We start from the raw sequence: 17,927 nt of genomic DNA, 5'->3' as shown, positions 1-17,927 counted from the left end.
TCACTGCCAGGAGTTTTGATGATGGCCTCTGGCTGAGATGACTTTGGTAGGGGATTCTCAAATGCAGGGAAAAGACTTGACCTATCAGTGACTATTAGTCAAACCTCCAGTTTCAGATGCAGTATACCCCCGGAAACCACATGGAAGAGGGTCTTTGTCTTCATCTGTTTTTAGGCTTCGTAGAAGCACCCAAGCCCTCTTCAATGCGTGCTGCTTGTGTGTGTTTATAACCCACATTTTCATAAAGGCACAGCAAGGTGGTAAGCAACATGCAGGATTATAATAAAATCAGTTAAACGTCAGTAAAACACCAGTGAACACTGGTTAGTTGAAAAGGAAAGAAACAAAACACTGTGAAGGCATGTCTAAATAATACAGTTTTCAGAAGACATCTAAAAGAAGGCAGGGAGAAGCTGCTGAAGGTCTGCACAGGGCAGTGCTTGCCACAATAAAAACTCACTCCCAAGGTCAGCCAAACCTCGGGGGCCTCATGGGGATCTCCAGAAGTTATCCTAGATATCCTACTGTAGAGTTCGAAGTGACCCTGAGGATCAAGTCCAATGTCCTGCAATTCAGGAATATGCAGTTGTCCCATATGGGTATCAAACCTGCAACCTTGGTGTTATCAGCACCACGCTCTATCCAAGTGAGCTATCCAGTACCCCATTGGAGATTCTCGGTGATCAAGGTGGAGCTTGAAGGATCAGATGGTCTTTAAGGTGCTGTGGGCCCAAGTTGTTCAGGCCTTTGTGAATGAACCCAAGAACCGGCCTGGTAGCAAATAGGCAAGCAATGCAGCAGAGGGGTTACCAGCGCATGGAGCACTGTGGCCTGGCTTGTTGTGGTCCAGTGTGTTAAGCCAGCCTGCAAGGGGTGACTGGGTGGAGAAGCTCACTTGCTCTACCTCAGCAACCCCAGTTGCCATTCTCACTGTTCTCCGCCAATTGGAGAGTGGCAGTCTGAAGGTTGGAGCCTTCTCTGCCAGGGGAACGTGAACCTCCGCAGGTACAGGAGGCAAGTAGGCAGAGCTAGTGCGCTTGTTCCCAGAACTACAACTCTACGCACCAACAGAATGCCTCGGGAGTGAGGATGGCCCTGGGTGGCTGGGTAGATAGGTTTGCATTCAACTGTCAAATCACAACCTCAGTCCACATAAAACTGAAACGCAGCTATCCTTGGAAAAGTCTGCTTCTCTAAATGTTGCAATGCCACTTTCAAGCAAAAAAAGGGGGTGCAAAAAAGCACATGTTATGGGAAGGTGTACACGGGAGAATATGCATGTTTGTGAAAATACCGTGCATTATATTAGAGAATAGTAGAGTCTTAAAATCACAGAATCGTAGAGTTGGAAGGGATTGCATCTAGTCCAATTCCCTGCGATGCAGGAATCTTTTGCCCAACGAATGCACTATAAAAATGCACGATATTAGGGGCGACAAAATGTGTGCATTGGGAATGCAGAGGGAAACGTATGCCTTTTCATTTAAAAAAAAAATGTTACAAACTGATGAAGAAGAGGTGAACGGGAAAAATGAGAAAGCGAGAGAAACCAACATGGGCAGATTTCCCCCTCCCTACTAAGGAGGGCTTTGTGTGAGAACAGGACTCTGGGCGATGCTGGATGATCTGATCTGATCTGATGTAGTAACAGCTGCCTGGCTTGCTGTCCTCCTACTCACGGCTTCCCTGTCAGTGATAGCCACAGATAAGAACACGAGACAAGCCTTGCAGGATCAGGCCAATGACCCACCTAGCTCAGCATCCTGTTCTCCCGCTAGCTGACCCGATACCTGTGGTTAAGCCCACGGACAACCGCCCTCTGCCCACCTGGGATTCCCAGCAACCAGCATTCAGAGGCAATAACGTCTCCAACAGTGGAGGTAGAACGTAGCCAGCTTGACTAATAGGTGGTGTCAGGAGAGGAGGAGAAGGGAAGGGCTATGAGAGGAACAGGGGGACAGAGAGGGGACCCAGACATGGTCCTAGACGCAAGCTTTGGATGTGCACTTGAAAGGAAAACCATCTTTAAATCAAGGTTGTAAATCGCCAGTTGCTGTGGCTATTTAAGAATCAGCTCTGAAGGTGTCCAGTTCTCCTCCTTTCTTGGTCACAGCATCTGGGCAGGTGTGACGATCGGCTAAAAACTGTGGCCTAGTAACTTGCGTAGGTTATTGGTGTGGATATTTGGCTGATGAATGCTGCTGATACATCCTCTTTAACACTTGAAGCCCTCCTTAAAAGTGCACTTTTTCGCACACCAACCTCTCCGCTTCCAGATGAGCTCCTGCTTAGACAGCTAGATCTTGCAGTAATACTTCAGCACTTCTGAAAGATGTTCCAGTGAGTTTCTAAGGGGGCAGGAAGGGAGTTTTGTGGAGCAGGGACATCAGCAGAAACCCATTTCCCACAAACGATTTGCCTCTTGATTTTGCTGAGAAGCCCAAGTTGTTGTGCTCTGCCAGACACCCATTTTTATTCTTCTTTTTTAATCTTCAGCTCTTGATCCTTTATACCCCACCCTTCACTGGAATCAACACCTCCGCCTGAGAATGCTGCAATGTTTTGGCAGTGATCTGTTGTATGCATTTGTTTTTGTTGAGAGTTATGTGCCTGGGGCTCTTTTCCTGTACTCCTTTGGGATTGCATGTGTGCAAGGCAGAGCAAACGTGTGTGTGTGTGTGTGTGTGTGTGTGTGTGTGTGTGCGCGCGCGCATTGAGTTGAGCTGAACAATCCAAAAGCATGAATTCCCACAATGAAGCATCTTCCTGCCAATAATTTCATGGTGGAGGCAAGCTGAAGCTTCTTGAAGTCCCTGGAGCTGGAGTGAAATATGCAGGTGTTATTTATATGCAACATCCCCACCATAATGCAAGATTGTTTACTGCAAGAATCCAATAGAATCTGCACTGTGTATCTACACATGGAGGCGCCCAGAGTAGAGAACAAGGTTTTTTAAAAATATATATATTTTAACTTGCATCCCATCTGATTTTCAGAAGAAACTCAAGGCATCTAACAAATCCAGACATCATAACAATATTAAAATATATATTGCAATCCCTGCTTCCAAACCCGGTCATAACATCAAAGAATCAACTTTAAAAAAACAAAGCCAAAACTATAGTAGCAATTCCAAAAAGGGCAATCGGGATTAAAACATAGGAACTGAAAATGAAAAACCCTTGCCTTTACTAGTTTGCCTAAAATACTATATCGGTGGGTCCTCCTGATATACCTGGGTTGGCACAGGGTGGGCACCGCTGTGAGGAAAAAGGGGTCTTACTGTGAAAGGTTTTGCCATCACAGCAGCTGTTTCTCCAAGTTTTGCCAACCTGGTGCCCTCCAGATGTTTTGGACTAGAGCTCCGATCAGCCCCAGGCAGCACATAAACCAATCTTTGCCAGGCCTGGGGCATTTCCAAGTGGCCTTTTTATCTGCTCTGATTTGTTTTCGGGGAAGAATAGAAAACAATGGCTGTATAGCAAGCACGCATCCTGATTTGTTTGCACAGAGATTAGATGACATTGCATCAATGAAGGTGTTGCCCCACACTTTCTGGTAACTTTCCTTATCGCAAAAAAAATCCAGTCTTTGGAGGGAAGCAAATTCATTATGCAAGACCTCCCATTCAGCTGTAATTGTGCAACCTGAAGTTGCTGGTATGTGATTGAATCTTGCTTGAAAATTGGGACTGTCTTGAAGTGCCCCTTGTTGCTTTCTAGCTGCTAAGGGAAGATTTTGTGTGTGTGTTCATCAGACTTTGGACTGCAGCTTCAAACTTTGGACTGCAACTCCCATCATCCCTAGCAAGCAGGAACAGTGGTCAGGGATGATAGGAATTGTAGTCCCAAAACAGAGTGAGGAAAAGTTGGAAGTGAGATGCTGTGTTCTGGTCCTTAGGCACCATCTCCTAGGGGCCATGGGGGTTCGGCCCCCACAATAAAGTATTTGAGGGGGCTGGGCCTTTGGGGGTGAAGTCAGACTGTTTGAAGGTTACAGAGCCTGCTGTGGTTGTGGAGACTGATGCAGGAGAGACATGTTTAGTTTCAGCTGGGGCAGACGAAGACATCCAGTTGTGCTGCTACAGAGGCACTACGGTGTTTCTTCTCTCTGCACTCCTCCCAACCATCATTCCTTCTCTGGTCATTGCTATGGATGCACAACCTGACTGTCTCTCTTGTCTGCAACCAGAGGGCGAGGTTGATGTAGCCAACCTTCTTCTCAAATTTGCATACTGTTTAACGGGCCTGATCCCTGAAGCTGGCTCCCCGTAGAGCACATCCTTGCGGAACATCTCTTTAGTTTTTAAAGGAATTTTTAAAAAATCTAACTAACTTGGGTTTAAGTGAGGAGGGATATTCAGCTCCTTAGAGCACAGGTGAGGCACTCTCTGTAGCCAGGTCTTGAGACTCTCATCAGACCATATTCCTTACCAGCCCTCTGCCTACTTTTGCTTCTGGTCCATGATGCCCAGTTGTCCATATGGGAATGTGTCACTCAGGTTGGAAAAACCAGCCCTGCTTTAAGAGGAAAGGCAGGAAGGATGCAAATGTCAAGAACATCGTGGAATCCCAGCCCTAAAATCTTCCAGGTGCCCCCCCCCCCGCCTCCGAGAAAGATTCTCTCCTCTCTGCACCCTGCAACCTCTGCTCCATTACACAATAAAAATCGCCATGTAAGGAATGTTGGCTCTGTTTTCACCCCCTCCTCTACTTTCACGCCTCTCCCTCTGCTCTTGAAATCTGAAATCTGATTCCTTTGCACGTGGTGGTAACTTTATTGGCCTGTATTGAGTTCTCCTTTTCTTTTTCACCCAAAAGATTTTGCAGATTTCATTGTCTCTCTTCCTTCAGCCAACCCCTTAGCTAGGGTCTCTGGGGGTCTTCCCACCCTTCCCCCAGTCCCTTTCCCCCCCTTCAAATCAGTTTTATGGGACCCTTTCCCCCTGCTCCCTGATTTTTTTGTCATGCAAACAAGCCTGTGATAATCGCCCTATTCTTTGGCAAAGGTCTTCAGCTCAATGATTAGCAGTTCAAAGGCTCAGAAGCTTAATGGCCTGTCAGGGCCGGCCCACAAACCCCATTCATTCCTGCTCTGGTCATTGGCAGGACCGGCCTGCCTCCTGTGGGTCCCTTTCAGCCCTGCCATGCCTATGGAGGGGCGCTGTTGAAAGCAGGGATCAATCACGCCTCCACCAGGACAGGAGGGCTGGGGCAAGGGAGGCTCCGGGCAACGGGATAAAGTGCCTAGAGAAGAGGTTGTCTCCCTCTCATATAATACGCAGCAGTTGGAACAGCTCAGTCAGTAGAGCATGAGGCTCTTAACCACAGGGTTGTGAGTTTGAGCCCCATCTTGGGCAAAAGATTCCTGCATTGCAGGGAGTTGGACTAGATCAGGCATCTCCAACCTTCAGCCCTCCAAATGTTTTGGACTACAATTCCCATCATCCCTGACCACTGGGCCCGTTAGCTAGGGATCATGGGAGTTGTAGGCCAAAACATCTGGAGGGCCGCAAGTTGGGGATACCTGGACTAGATGACTTCTGGGCTCCCTTCCAATTCTATGAATTCTTTAGGGGAAGCCATGGCTGCTTAAAAGGCTGCTTTAAATGTATGGTGTGGGTGGCCTGATGTTCTCTGCCTTTTTATGCCTTGCATCCTGTTCTCACAGCCTCTGGGTGCAACAGCTCCTCTCCCCACTTGTGATTCTCAGCAACTGGTATTCACACACCCCAAACCTGGAAAAATATGTACCAAGCATGGAGCTGATGTATGTATTTTGGACCAGCTAATGCATTATGGCAGATACTGTCATAGACTAAAGTTCACTTCATTGGCAGATTAGCACATGGGTTTATCTTGCACAGGGCAAGCAGTGAAGTTAGAGCAGTGATGGCCAAACTTGGCCCTCCAGCTGTTTGGGGACTACAACTCCCATCATCCTGTTAGCTAGGGGTGATGGGAGTTGTAGTCCCAAAACAGCTGGAGGTCCAAGTTTTTCCATCACTGGGTTAGAAGGAAATGAAATGCAAAAGCAATGTGCAGACTAAAGCTTAGAGCTCCCTTCCCCAACCTGCTGCACATCAGATGTTTTGGACTATGACTCCCCCAAGCATCAGGCAGCATAGTTCCATCAGCAGAGCATGAGACCCTTAACCACAGGGTTGTGGGTTCAAGCCCCACGGGTGAAAGATTTCTGCATTGCGGGGGGTTGGAGTAGATGAAACCTTATGGTCCCCTCCAACTCTACAATTATGTGATTCTATCTGTGGGGCACCAGATTGGGGAGGCCTATCTTCGATGTGTGTAATGGTTACGTGGCCGTTTGAAAAGCAAACACAAACATCCCGGGATTAAAGCCTGCAGCAACATCCTGCATTTATTTATCCTCTGTGCCCGTGCGGACTCAAACCGTACACACAGCCAGATAATACTGGATTTGCTTTTGTGCAGACTGTGGCACAGGGCAGCCTCTCGTTTTGCTCACCCGCCCGCCCCCCCACTGCACCCCCAGGTCCTGTGGCTCAGTTTTTCCTTCTCCCTGAGCATTTGGAGACAGCGAGGCCCGCTCCTGTGCTAAGTCATCCGCGGCCGAAACGCAGATGTATTGTGAGTCGATGGAAAATGGATTATGTGAAATTGAACAAACAGGGTTTTCTTGGCTTTGGATCAAATCCGTTTGTCCAGAGCTGCGCCAATGCTGCTGGCTGTACGGAGCGTGTTGCCCTGAGGGTGGGTGGAAAGGAGGGGAGGAGATGGAGTTACGGCAAGCAGGCATTGGCTCTGTCTTGGCTCTCCCAGATTCCAGATGGGAGACTGGAGGAGCGGTGGGAAGACAAGGAAGACAGGATCCCCACAATCTAGACTGCACTGATTCACTAGCCATGATGGCTGTGCTCTGCCTGCACAGCCAGAGACAGTACATTGGTACCTCAGGTTACAGACGCTTCAGGTTACAGACGCTTCAGGTTACAGACACTTCAGGTTACAGACTCTGCAAACCCAGAAATAGTACCTTGGGTTAAGAACTTTGCTTCAGGATGAGAACAGAAATCGCACGACGGCAGTGGGAGGCCCCATTAGCTAAAGTGGTACCTCAGGTTAAGAACAGTTTCAGGTTAAGAACGGACCTCCAGAATGAATTAAGTTCTTAACCCGAGGTACCACTATAAATGCTTCTGAATGTTGCTGGAAGCCACAGGCAGGGAGAGTGCTCTGGTCCTGCTCGTGTGGTTCCCACAGGCATCTGATTGGCCACAGTGAGAACAGGATGCTACACTAGATAGGCCATTGGCCTGATCCATCAGGGTTCTTGACTCAGAGCAATTGGGGGAAGCTGCAGTGGCCAGTGTTAGAAACTCAGATATTTAAGCCAGGCGCCAAATAGCTCCTTCAACCAAGGTTACAGTCACCCAAACTGAATGTCTAGTTGCCATTTTGGGGCAAGGCTGCCCAAAAGCCTTGCTTTTCAAACGATGGACTGATTGTGGTTGATTCTGTTCAGATGGCAGCGTTGAGCTAGGTTAAGAAAGTTGAGAACGTAAAAGAAAAGTCACTTGATCCAGGGACAGTCCACATCTATATAGGCCTGTTCCTACCGCTTTCTTAATGGTGACATGGACCATTCATAAAATATAATAATATTTTTCACAGCTGTGAGCAGGGCAGGTGGGTAAGTGAAGACATGTGACAATAATTCACCATAACATTGTTCACTGGTCCTGCTCAGGCTGCACAGAAAAAGCATTTGGGTTCCTGAAATTCATTCTGACTGTGCAGATAAAATACAACTGATAGAATGCAACAGGTTGTGGTATTCATGATCCCCAGGCATTCACTGCTAGATGGGGGAGATGTCAGGCATCGAGAGGTTAAGGGAATGGTTTGTGGAGACTCCCAAGGGTCGGCCTGGGAGGAGGTAGTTACGTCACAAGGCTGAGGTTCCTCACTCCTACAGTAATCCTTACAACAATCCTTGGACTGTAAGCTGGTTGGGGCAGGGACCTCCCCTTTTATACTATGTATGTCCTACACAGGTCCTTAAATTCTGCTTCAAAGATAATGTGATAATGTGAGCTGTGTGCTTTGTACACCTACAATCCTGCCCAGCTGGGGATTTCAGAGCAGAGAATTCTGGATTTGCACCTCAGGCTCTCGGCTAAGATAAATATCGCCACCTCTCACACCACTATCCAGCCTGGATTTCCCTTGTGGTATTGTGGGGTGTCAGCATAGTTGCTGTAATAGATTTCTCCTCTGCTGTTTTGTGCTACCCATTCCACATGTCTCCCTCCCTCTGCACACACACCCAGCAAATTGAGGGATCTTGACTCCTCTGCATCAGCGGGCCAAGGGGGTTGAGTCACGCTGGTGTTTTGCAATCTGAAGGCATTGGCACTGAGCAGAGGTGCTGAAGACGGCCCTTTGTCAACCAATTAGGGTGGCCAACCAGCTGCAGCAGAGCTTGAGTGGCCCAGCAATGCTCAGTTCTCAGTAAAAGCCTTTATCTCCTTCAAGCAGGAGGGAGGAGATGAGTGATGAGGGGCTGCTTCTGGCTCTCAGATCAGGTGCATTAATGAGAGTTTGTTCAGATGGGGGGGGCGGGCGGGATTGATGACACAGACCCGTCCAATATCCTGGAGAGCCATTGCTGGTCACTGTAGACCCAGAACTGAACTAGCTGGACCAATGACCTGATTCAGTATTTTAGACAGCTCCTGATGCTCCAGGGAGAAGGTTCTCTTGATGAGGAAAGAGCACACAGGACTGACTCCTGGAATTTATACCAGGCTTGGCAGCTTCATGCTGCCTGTCCGTCACAGGAGAAGATGCCGCTATTCCCTTCTACAGCTGAAGGGGCTGCTTCCAAGATGACCTTCTTATTGAGTCTTCATCCTGGTTCGTAGGGAGATTAGATGACATTGGCTGTTCAGTGAGCACACATTCTGATCTGCTTGTGGAGAGGTTAGACAACTTTGCATCAAAGCAAGGGTCACCCAGAACTTTTCCAATGCATTGTCCCATTGCTTTTTCTTATTCCACACTTTTCGGAGCATTCCCCTGTCAGTGTCCAATATGCAAAAAGTGTGTGTGTGTGTGTGTGTGTGTGTGTGTGTTTAAAGAGGATTTGTTTTGTTAGGTTGACACGAGTGCTTCAACTCACTTTAAAAGCACAAACCTAAAGTTCTAGTCTGTGTTTGAATCTGTCCTGCAAAATAGTGACAGTCTGAGAGGTTGGGGGAAAGTATGGCTTTTGCATTTCTTCTCTCTCTCTCTCTCTCTCCCTCTCTCTCTAATACACACACGTCTTATTGAAAGTTTATGTATGACACCTGGCTTTGGAAATTTGGCCTTATATGGAGTCGTGTATGTGAAACAACGCATCAAGCTGTTTTCTCCAGAACTTAAAACTACATAAAACCTTTAGGAAAACATCGCCCCCTACCGGCCTTGAACAGTTTCTTCCCTCTCTTTCCCCCATATAATACTTCTCAAAATCTCTCCGTGTTTTAAAGGTGTCTGCCTTGTTTCCTTTCCCCCACAGTGACGTCTCAGTGCAAAATCATGAAGTGCAATTCTGAGTTCTTGGCGGCCACGTCGGGGCCCCACCACGTGGGGGCAGAGGACACCCCTGAGTTCTGCACGGCCCTCCGGGCCTACGCTCACTGCACTCACCGCACCGCCCGCACCTGCCGCGGAGACCTGGCTTACCACTCCGCCGTCCACGGCATCGACGACCTGATGGCCCAGCACAACTGCTCTAAAGATGGCCCCACTTCCCAGCCGCGGGTCCGCCCTCTGCCCCGAGGCGACAGCCAGGAGCGCTCAGACAGCCCGGAAATCTGCCATTATGAGAAGAGCTTCCACAAACACTCTCCTCCTCCCAACTACACGCACTGTGGGCTGTTTGGAGACCCCCACCTGAGGACTTTTTCTGACAGTTTCCAGACTTGCATAGTCCAAGGGGCGTGGCCGCTCATCAACAACAACTACCTGAATGTGCAGGTCACCAACACACCTGTCTTACCCGGTTCCACGGCAACAGCTACTAGCAAGGTAAAGGCAAGACTTATTCGGTGCCTATTATTTCAAGATGGCCACTTCTGTGTCTCACATAGCTGAATAAAGTAGGCACATCTCTAGGTCCACATTCACACCCTGTGTTTGAAATTTCCCCATTTGCATTTTTTTGCAACTGGCATGGGTCCAGAAGAGCTTATTTCTTTCATTGATATCCCACCTTTTTCTCCAAGGAGTACATGGTTTACCCCCTCCCCAGTTAATCCCTACAATAGCCCTATGAGGTAGGCTAAGAGGCTGTGACTGACCCAAGGTCACCCAGTGAGCTTCCTTACTGAGTGGGGATTTTGTTATGTACTGAAGTTCTCACCCTGGACCTGCAGGGGGATACTGTAGATAGTTCAGGTCCACATATGCAAATAAGGGATCGAAAGTGACCTTCAGTGATTGGATAGTTACAGAAAGTTGTTACAGTTATGTTGTACTGGAGCTCTATATAAGCAGGCTGGCTGAACCCTTCAATTCAGTTCTGTTCTGACCTGTGAATAAACAAGAGCTGTTTGGAGAATCGCTGTGTCGTCTGATATGTTCACCTACAACTTAACAGATTTGAACCCTGATCTCCCAGGTCCTAGTCCTAACCACTACACCACACTGGCTTCCTAGAGTTCTTCTAAGTGGCAGCTCTATAAATTAAGCAGGTAAAAAAATACAGGGAAAGCAAAATGTCACTTAGAGAAGGATCCAGAACATTTCCCTTGAATTTGATTTACTCTGGATTGTTGTATTCAATGTTTTAATATATTGTAAACCACTTAGAGATTTTTTTCCCCAAACATAAAGCAGATTAGATATGAAATGAATAATAATAGTAATTTTTAAAAATTCTGCAGGGGAAAAAATGATTCCTAGGCATTCCATTGTGCAACCTAGATTTAAGATGCCATTTGGCGATTAGCTTATGTATCTGAGTTTCTAACGCTGGTCACACCATGTATTTAAAGCACTGGGATATCACTTTATCCCTGCAAGGGATTCTGGGCGTTGTGGTTTGTTAAGGGTGCTGAGAGCTGTTCTCTCCCCTCCCCCGCCGAGCTACAATTCCTAGAGTGGATTAACAATCATTCCCCTTTCCCCAGGGAGTTCTGGGACTACAGGTCCCATCATCCCCAGCCATTGGCCATGCTGGCTGGGACTGGGAGGCAACATAGCTACCCCTCCACTGAAGGGACAGACGTATATGAGTGGCTATGGTTGGATCAATGAGCTCTTACCAATCTCAGTAACTCTCCCTTTTCCTTCCATCTCCCCCCCCCCCACCTTTCTACCCTATTTAGCTCACCATAATTTTCAAGAGCTTCCAAGAATGCGTAGAGCAGAAAGTCTACCAGGCCGAAACGGATGAACTCCCAGCGGCCTTTGCCGATGGCTCCAAGAACGGGGGCGACAAGCATGGTGCCAACAGCCTGAAGATCACTGAGAAGGTGTCCGGCCAACACATTGAGATCCAGGCCAAGTATATTGGCACTACCATTGTGGTGAGGCAGGTGGGCCGCTACCTCACATTTGCTGTGAGGATGCCCGAAGAGGTGGTGAAAGCGGTTGAAGACGGAGACAACCAGGGCCTCTACCTCTGCCTCTGGGGTTGCCCACTCAACCAGCAGATAGACTTCCAGGCCTTCCGTTCGACCGCACAGACCACAGAGAACCGGGCTCGCCAGAAAGGGGCCAGCTCTCCGTCTCCACCAGAGCATTTCACCTATGAGACAGCCACAGCGAAGTGCCGGGAGAAGCTTCCGGTGGAGGACTTATACTTCCAGTCCTGTGTCTTCGACCTCTTGACGACGGGCGACGTCAACTTTACTCTTGCTGCTTACTATGCTTTTGAAGACGTCAAAATGCTGCACTCCAACAAAGACAAATTGCACCTCTACGAACGGACACGAGACTTGGAGACAGGCAATACGGCCCCCTTGGAGCCTCCCACGCTTCTCCTTTTTCTGGGGGTGTTGGCATGCTTGAGCCAGTGGACAGCTGTTTTCCTATAGGCCGTCATCTGTGGCAGACCTCCTGAGTCGGGAAAAACAAGAGAACAATTGTACTGGGTAACTAAGAGGCTGAGCCAGCTGAGAATGAACAGTTTTAGTGACTGCTTTTTCTCCAGGGGGGAAAACCTCCAGAAAAAGCAATTGATCGAATAGGATTGAACCTTCTTTCCAAGTGAAGGCCTCCTTTTATGTTAAAGAGTTCTGAACTTGTGGTTGACCCCTGTTCTTGTTCCCTTCCTCCTCTGATAGGAAAGGATAATGGGAGGCTTCTCACTGTCCCCCCACCCCGATCCCTCCATGTTTGCTGTACTACAAATGGTTGTGGTGATTGTGACATTGGCGTTTGTGTAAAAGTCAAAGTAGGCTGCTTCTTTTTTTTAGACAGGCAGTGGCAAGTTGCCAGTTCCAGAAATGAACTGCAGGATCATGACTGAACAGAGGTGAAAGAAGAAAGAAAGAAAGAAAGAAAGAAAGAAAGAAAGAAAGAAAGATCCGTTCAAAGGGTTATATGCGAGCAGAGCTTAGTCAGGCAATGGCAGCAGAAGCGTCGTGTTCTCTCCTCCACAGCTGGCTTCTAGTTCAATGCACCTGCTTTTCCCGGGGTGTGCCGAACGCTCTTGGCAAACTGGCTCTCGCGTGCTCACACCCTCACACATGTGAGACTTGCCATTGCACGTGCAAACAGCTGTGGGTGCACACCCAGTTTCTGTGATCTTGTTTGTGTGCAGCTGCTGGCAGCTGCCTTTGCACAGGTGGGTGGGGAAAAGGATGAGCATTAGGCCTTCACCTCCTCTGGCCCCAGAGGGACGGTGTACAGGAGACCCAAAGAACGTGCTTCTTCCCGCCGTCTCAGCATCCAGCAATGGGGGAACCCTAAGGGGATGGTAGTCCCTTTTAACGGAAAGAACAGAATTCCAGTAGGGAAGGCATTGTGGGACGATGCTGTGCTTTTTGACATGGACCCAGCATTACCTTTGTAGAAGGCCTTCCCTACAGCTCAGATCTTTGTTTTTCTTCAAGGATTGCTGTCTGTTTGCTAATTCCTCTTTTCTCCTATCCTCCTCTGGTGCTTTCAGAGGGGTAAAACAAGGCCAGTATTTCGGTGGCCCAAAGTGCCACTTCCTTTTTGGTACAACCAAGGCTACCGTGGTGTCCAAGAAATGGGCATCAAGAACTTGCTTCCTTTCAAAGTCCTTTGCTTAGGTGACCCAAAATCCTCCTTGGGGTTTTTGTGCTGTAGAGAGAACAAATCACACCAAGCCATCGGGAGACCTGGGGAGAAGCTTCAGAGTTCCAAAAAGGCTTGCTTGTTTTCCCTACACTCCAGTTTGATTCCCAAGCCTATGTTTGAAGGTTGCAGTTGCCCCCTGAAATCCTCTTTTATGCATGAACCACAGGTGTGGTGATCAGATGATCCATCCTTCCTGCTGAAGAGAAGCCCTCTGAGGAGGCTACCTGCTGGATCTCTGCATTCCTGCTCTGGGTTTGCAGAAATTCAGGAAGTAGATTCCTTAGAAAATGGGTAAAGTCTTACCGTTGCTCACTTTAAACTAGTGCTGTGCTGATACCAGTCCTCCAGTTTGCTTTCTTTGTTTTCTTCCCCTACTAAAAGTGCTTCAGTTTTTATACCTCATTCTCAGGGTGCTTCAGTAGTGCATGTGTGCAAGGTTTGGGACTTATGGTTGCAAAGTGGCCAAGAGTAGTCTTTGTTTTATTTCCAGTAATATTCTCCAGCCTTTATGCAGCCTCCCCAGCTGCCTGGGCTTCCAGATCTGAAAAAAGCCCAAGGGAGGAGTTGCCTCTTGATGTCTTCCCCTGGGCTTTGATTGACATGCAGGCACCCAGGAAGGCTGCAGAGCACAGACCACCAGTGAGATGATTTGTGGAATGAAAGAAAGGTCACTCACAAGCACCCTTAACCATCTCCAAAATAGGGGAAGCCCAACAAAAAACCCTGCACCCAACTCGTGAGAATTTAATCAGAAGTATTTCTTCCCTGTGATAATTTTTTATTTTTTCCCCCTTTCTCATTAATTGGTAGAAAAGGGTCAAATAAAATGCAGTGATGTGTTTTTTTCCAGCACAGCACTATTCAAAATATTGACCTTTTCAGGTTTGAGAGCAAACCATACCTATATTTTAATTTTTTTGTGGGTGGTGGCAGGGGAAGTAAGCCTCAATATTTTGGAAAAGTCTTGAACAGTTTGGCGTGCCTGTTCTCCTTTGCGTCTCATCACCTTGTCTTCCTGCATAGAAGCTTCCAAGCCAGGGAGTGTCTAGGAAAACTCTTACTGACCCTGGATAGAGATTTCAGGCAAATGGCATCTTCAGCTTGGTTCCCCTGGCCCCTCACTCTCTTTGGCAACTCACCGTGTGACATTTCAAGCCTCTTCCACTTTTCCCATCCTCACATAGGGCCACATTGTACGTGTCAAACGCAATCTATGCACCAGCCGTGCCAGTTTTGTGGTGGAAATTCCCAGATGTGTCCAGCCAGCAGGTCAACCACGGAAGACAAGCTTGAGGTGCTCCTTGGACTATCTCAAAGCCCAGAAGATGCACACCCATAAAACACATTGACATTGCTCCACAGTGACTGCACACCTGTATATTTCATTATTTGTACACGCAGTGACTTGCATATATGCAAAATGTCACATGTGGCAACCTTTGTGTGGGTGTTGTGATGTTTCCTATACAGAAGCTTTTTCTCTGTGGGAAAGAGATGGAGCTCATAACCCCAAGTTTTTTCATTTGTTTGCTGCATCATCTCCTCTGCCCCAAGGAGACCCTTGTAGTGGACCAGAGGACTAAGCTATCAAAGAGCAGCATCTTTGAGGAACCAGCTCACATGGAAGGTGCTACCCCCATAATACTCTGCGATCGATTGAAATTTGCCTGGCAGTCAAACTTCCACCCACCAGCATCTCTGCCTCCCACACTGAAAAAGCAGCAGAGGAACACAATTTAGTAGCCATTTGTTGTATAGGATTGTGTCTTCTAATATATAGAGTGCCCTCACATTGGTGACTGTACAGGGGTGTAGTTTTCTTTTCCTTCCTGAACGGTTTAAAGAAAAATACATGTTGACTGTTTCATTCTATGGTTTGTTCACTGATGGCCCTTTCCTCCTTTCATCATTGATCTTGAAATTGGGAGCTCTCAACTTGAGCTGTGAAGTGTGCAAACTCGGGAGTCATGTGGAAGGAACGAGGAGATTGGGAGATGCTGAGGCTGAAAACTGGGACTTGGCCTTCATGTACTCTAGAAGCGCTCACTGTAGCCAGAGGGGCTACAAAGTATTTCTCCTCCAGATGTTGCTGGACTTCAAGTCCCATCAGCCTGCAAGCCAGTATGGTCAACTGTCAGGGCTAATGGGAGTTGGAGTCCCAACAATCTCTGGAGGGCCACAGCTTCTCTGTCCTTGGTGTGCAAGTTGAGCTCACCACCTTGGTGGTTCATTCTAATCCACCGGCAACTCGCAACAGCTAATGCTGCTTGTGTTTCAAAATTGTGGGTGCTACTCAGAGTAGACTCAATGAAATTCATAGAAAAAGTTGGCCATGTCCATTAATTTCAAGAGGCATACTCTGAGTAGGAGCAATATTGGAGACAAGGCTCATAAGCTTCATTTCGCCATATTTAGTTTAAAATTGTCTTCCTTGGAAAAATGGAGGCCATGCTCACAGCATACATTTAAAGCACTGTGGTGACCATGTTAAAAAAGTTGTGGCTTCCCCCAGAGAATCCTGGAAGCCATATTTTGTTAAGGGTTCTCAGAGTTGTTAGGAGACCTCAACACACATTCCCTCACAGAGCTACAATTCCCAGAGTCCCCTGGGAAGAGGGATTGGTTGGTTTAACAATTTGAGAATGGTAGCTCTGGTAGGGAATTAGGGTGTCTCCTCACACCTCTTAACAGACCACAGCTCCCCAAATTCTTGGGGTTAAGCCATGACTGACCAAAGTGGTACCATAGTGCTTTAAATGTATGTGGCTTTTGTAAGGTCTTCAAATTAGGTAGTGATGGCCCTTCTTCATAGCCGCTCCTCCTCCTCCTCCTCTCCTGTTGACCTCACAATCCAAAAAGTTCAACAAGGTTTTCCAACTATAGGAATATCTCTAATGTTAAAAAATATTTTTTAAGCACTTTATTTTGGTTTACATTATAGGGCTCATTCTGGCTTACAGGTGAAGTGAAGCCGATAAAAACGCAATGGATTTTTTAAAAAACAAAAACACAAGGGGGAGGGGAGACACAATTCCAGCCTCACTGACCCTTTTCCTTCCCAGCTTCTTTTGTGTTTGTGTGTAGAATTTTGTCTGTAAATACTGTAAATTATTTATTGATGAAAAGTGCAAGTAAAACATTTTCTTCCCAACCATATGGACAGTGAATTCCTTTCTTGTGATGCAGTTTTTTGTAGGAGTGAGAAAAGTCGCAAACCATGTGCCTTCCCTGCCTTTTCGTTAACTGCTTAGCCTGCCTACCCCCAACCCAGTGGTCTTTGGATGTTTTAGGCTACTGCTCCCATCAGCCCCAGGCAGTGTGAGGTCTCTCAAAGAACTGAAACGTGTTCCCAATCTGTCCTAACCCTAGGGATGCTCACACCTGTACAGTTTGTGTACCTGTGTACTTACTAGCTGGTCTGTGCAGATCAACAAACATACACTCTTTCCCACCAGTGTGTATATGTAGGGGCAGCTTGTACCTGTGTTCTGTGTGAATCAGCTTACTGAAACTTCCAGCTAAATTAGTAAGGAACTAACATTGATTCCTCCCCACCACCCCATAGCCGTTCCTTTTGAGTGAGTTTTTAGAGTTGCGGCCATCAAATTTCTAGAACTTTTGCCAAGTATGTTTCAGCTGAAGTGTGATCTAGGAACTGTAAAAATACAAGCACCCCGTTGGCTCAAGCCAGCAGCCCCTTCAGTCCATTGTCTTCTCACAGTGACCAGCCCCAGATGCCTCTGGGAATCCCTGAAGGAAGACATGAACACAACAGCACTCTGCCCACTTACAGTTCTCGGCAACTGGTGTGCAGAGACCTGCCACCTCCGATAGGTAAAGGTAAAGGGACCCCTGACCATTAGGTCCAGTCGTTACCGACTCTGGGGTTGCGGCGCTCATCTCGCTTTACTGGCCAAGGGAGCTGGCATACAGCTTCCAGGTCATGTGGCCAGCAGGACTAATCCACTTCTGGCGAACCAGAGCAGCGCACGGAAACGCTGTTTACCTTCCCACCAGAGTGGTACCTATTTATCTACTTGCACTTTTTGACGTGCTTTCGAACTGCTAGGTTGGCAGGAGCTGGGACCGAGCAACGGGAGCTCACCCCGTTGCAGGGATTCGAACCGCCGACCTTCTGATCGGCAAGCCCTAGGCTCTGTGGTTTAACCCACAGCGCCACCTGCATCCCTGCCACCTCCGATAAACATCCACAAACTTCAGAATTCCAGAAAACGGGCCTTATGTATATGCTGGGTTTCTAGAGAAATGTGTCCATTGTATACCTTTGGAGATTTATCCCAAGAATAAGACGACCAAACTTCTAGATAGAGCATTTATAGAACTAAAAGGGTGCGATCCAGACTAATAATAACTACTGGGATGACAGGAGTACACACAGGGGTTTAATACCTCCCACAGACCCAACAGGTTTCAGATGAACTCTCCCTCCTTGAATACCCCCCTTCTCTTACAGTTCTGGGCCTCCTTGCGAAACCAGACTGCTCGCCCTTGCCAAGACTCTTGGAATAAATGGCTGAGTCAGTGTTTCCATTATAAAATCTGTCTCTATGGGGAACACGTCTCAGCTGTGAAATTTCACTCCTGGTTCCAGTGCTTACAGGTGTGGA

General features: G+C 47.6%; 1 protein-coding gene across 1 annotated transcript in view; it reads left to right on the top strand.

The window, feature by feature from the left end:
* The window catches only part of RGMA (repulsive guidance molecule BMP co-receptor a), a 35,115-nt gene extending 18,665 nt beyond the window's left edge, over window positions 1-16,450 (top strand). The window contains exons 3-4 of the mRNA XM_083475174.1: window positions 9,545-10,056; window positions 11,358-16,450. Of these exons, the coding sequence (XP_083331300.1) occupies window positions 9,545-10,056; window positions 11,358-12,068 (1,223 nt within the window). The 3' untranslated portion in view covers window positions 12,069-16,450. The remainder of the gene's footprint in view (window positions 1-9,544; window positions 10,057-11,357) is intronic.
* The last annotated feature ends 1,477 nt before the right edge of the window (window positions 16,451-17,927 follow it).

Source organism: Podarcis liolepis (assembly GCF_965112155.1).
Source record: "Podarcis liolepis genome assembly, chromosome: 14".
Lineage (NCBI taxonomy): Eukaryota > Metazoa > Chordata > Lepidosauria > Squamata > Lacertidae > Podarcis > Podarcis liolepis.
This window is presented reverse-complemented; position numbering and strand designations above follow the sequence as displayed.